Source organism: Octopus sinensis, unplaced genomic scaffold (genome assembly GCF_006345805.1).
Source record: "Octopus sinensis unplaced genomic scaffold, ASM634580v1 Contig09616, whole genome shotgun sequence".
Classification (NCBI taxonomy): domain Eukaryota; kingdom Metazoa; phylum Mollusca; class Cephalopoda; order Octopoda; family Octopodidae; genus Octopus; species Octopus sinensis.
In genome coordinates, this window is record NW_021831849.1 from 188,492 (window position 1) to 191,045 (window position 2,554).

At 32.9% G+C, this 2,554-nt stretch overlaps 1 protein-coding gene across 1 annotated transcript; it reads left to right on the top strand.

Annotated features, from left to right (window-relative positions):
• Positions 1–1,260: 1,260 nt before the first annotated feature.
• On the top strand, positions 1,261–2,240 carry LOC118761143 (threonine aspartase 1-like). Its single transcript, XM_036498850.1, has 2 exons — positions 1,261–1,431; positions 1,749–2,240. The coding sequence occupies exons 1-2, from the start codon at positions 1,261–1,263 to the stop codon at positions 2,238–2,240; spliced, it is 663 nt and encodes a 220-aa protein (XP_036354743.1).
• Positions 2,241–2,554: the final 314 nt, after the last annotated feature.

Sequence of the window (2,554 nt, forward strand, 5' to 3'; positions counted from 1 at the left end):
AAACGCTGAATGATTTAAATTCGAAAATAAAAGAACCACAAAACCAGTTTCAATAATTTAAACTATTTTTAGATATTTTTCATTTTATATTGATTTACTTATGAAATCGATAGAGGAAGAGTTGGTTTTTAAAGAACAGACAATTCAAATATTCGAAGAAAAACGTCAAAATATTAAAATGTTCCAGAAAAGTGACCAGAAAACTCAAAATGGAGTATACAATAATTATATAATAGATTATTTCCTATTTGAGTGAACGACACAAAAAAATTATCAAAACACAAAAAGAAATTGCAGAATTTCCGACCCAGAATTCAAAATATGCTTCAATATTCAATAAAAATTCAGTAATTTATAAAATTAAAAATTATTTACAGAATTTTGTCACAACAGAAGCAATAAAAGAGAACGAATTTTTATTTAAATGCAAAGAATTAAAGTTCGAAATTGATTCGTACAACTTAGAACTATCAAATATGCTAAATGTACTCAAAATATTTATAAATTAGAATTTTTTGAGACAAGATGAACATATTATAAACCTAGTTTATGAAATTATGGAAAATCAAGTTTGTCTGAGATCAGATATTATGAAAACAAATTCAACATATTTCCAACAAATGTCCACTGTATTGTGCATGTTAATAATAAGTTAATAAACGAACAAATATTAATGGATGGTTATGAAAATCTGATTTACTATGCAAAAAATGATTATAATTGTATTGCAAATAAAGTAAATTCTCATTCTTTATATTTAAGAAGTTGATATTTAATCCCACTACGATCGACAAGATTAATATGATGACTCAAAAATGGATTTCTATCTACAATCAGTCGGCCGATAATTTGCGAAAAAAATCTTCTAATGTAATTTTTTTAGACATTTTTAGGACACATTTTCACCGGATTTACACTTGAATAAAGTAAGGTGTTTACTAATATGTAGAATACGATAAACGTCTCAACAAAATTATTGAAATCCATGTCTTTTGATATCCGACATGATAATTTAATTCGAGAAATTTTTGAGGATGATTATAAAGAAGAAATAAACTTAATTTATTTTTAAATTAATTTTAAATAAATTATTTAAAAAACTCTTCTTGTGGGTCAATAATGATAATAGCACTGCATCTAGGTTTCCTATAACCTGACATTGCTAGGAGCTGGTTATTTCAACATCAATAAGATCCCCACCTACCAAAAAGTGGCCACAGAAGCCTGTCTTGCAGTAAACGTAATCTCTCAGTCAAGGCCATGCAAGATCTGACAAGTGGCTGTACTGCACTGAGTGCTGTAGAAAAGGCCATTTCTACATTAGAGAACTCCCCTGCCACCAATGCGGGCTATGGCTCGTCCTTGAACAGTGCAGGTGACGTAGAATGTGATGCTTCGATCATGTATTCCAAAAATCATCACTTTGGCTCTGTTTCCTGTGCTCAAAGTTAGTCTAATATTAACTGGAGACTGTTATAATCCCATTAGACTGGCAACTTCAATTATTAAGTTCCAGAAATCGAATATTTCATTAGATATTGTTGCCCCAATGTAGGTTTTTTGGTTCATATCAAGCTCCATTGCGGGTAGGGGGACATTTGATTGGGCAAAAACACAAAACATACCCACAGTACCAAATGCCTCACTAAAGACTGGTTATTTTATTTAAAAATATATTAGAAAAAAGTATATTCAGATTTAATAGAAATAAAACTAATAAATACGTTATAATATTATATATATTTAAGACAAAGAATTGTGATCGACCAGAGGACACAGTTGGGGCAGTATGTCTTGACACCTACGGGGACGTAGCAGCCGGATGTAGTACTGGTGGCCCAGAGTACAGAGTCCCTGGCCGAGTGAGCCATGCAAGTGTCTTTGGTGCGGGTTCCTGGGCGGAGGAAGGTCCTCAGGCCACAGTAGCCGTGTCCACTTCCGGGATGGGAGAGCAGTTGCTCACTTGCTCTTTAGCCCGGAAGAATGCTGAGTTCTGTTTTCGGCGAGGATTCCGTGATTTTAATGCTGAAGCGGAATCGGAGTTTATTTGCTCGGAATTTATTGGGTCAAAATTTTCAAATTCGTGTCCTTATAAACTTGGCGGGAGTTTGGTTTTGATGAAAGATAGTGAAGAAAATGACGCGAAAATAGTTTGGGGACATTGTACAAAATCTATGCTGATTGCGTACATTTCGAGTTCTATGGTTGAACCGACGGTGGTTTTTTGGTCACATTTATAAGGTTACTCTCTCTGATCTGCCTGATATGGAAATGGAAGGAAAGGGGGTCATTTCGAATGGAATATACGCGTCTTTGTGTTAAATATATTTTTTGTCATATGAAATGTTTATTAAAATAGAGCATACATAGATTAATTAAGTTAATATTTACGACTCTTTTTCCCTCATTGTTCATATTATCTTCATATGAATGATTTGTTTTAAGAGGCTACTGGGTGAATTTATGTACTCAACAATCTACTCTCCAGTGTTTTCTTCAACACAACTGACTGTATATAAGACAGAGTTCCGTCTTTAATAGCCAACTTTTAAAT

Coding starts and splice junctions, on each gene's coding strand:
- LOC118761143 (XM_036498850.1), top strand. CDS start 1,261: ATGCAAGATCTGACAAGTGGCTGTACTGCACTGAGTGCTGTAGAAAAG. Junction 1,432..1,748: donor AAAATCATCACTTTGGCTCT/GTTTCCTGTGCT, acceptor TATATATTTAAG/ACAAAGAATTGTGATCGACC.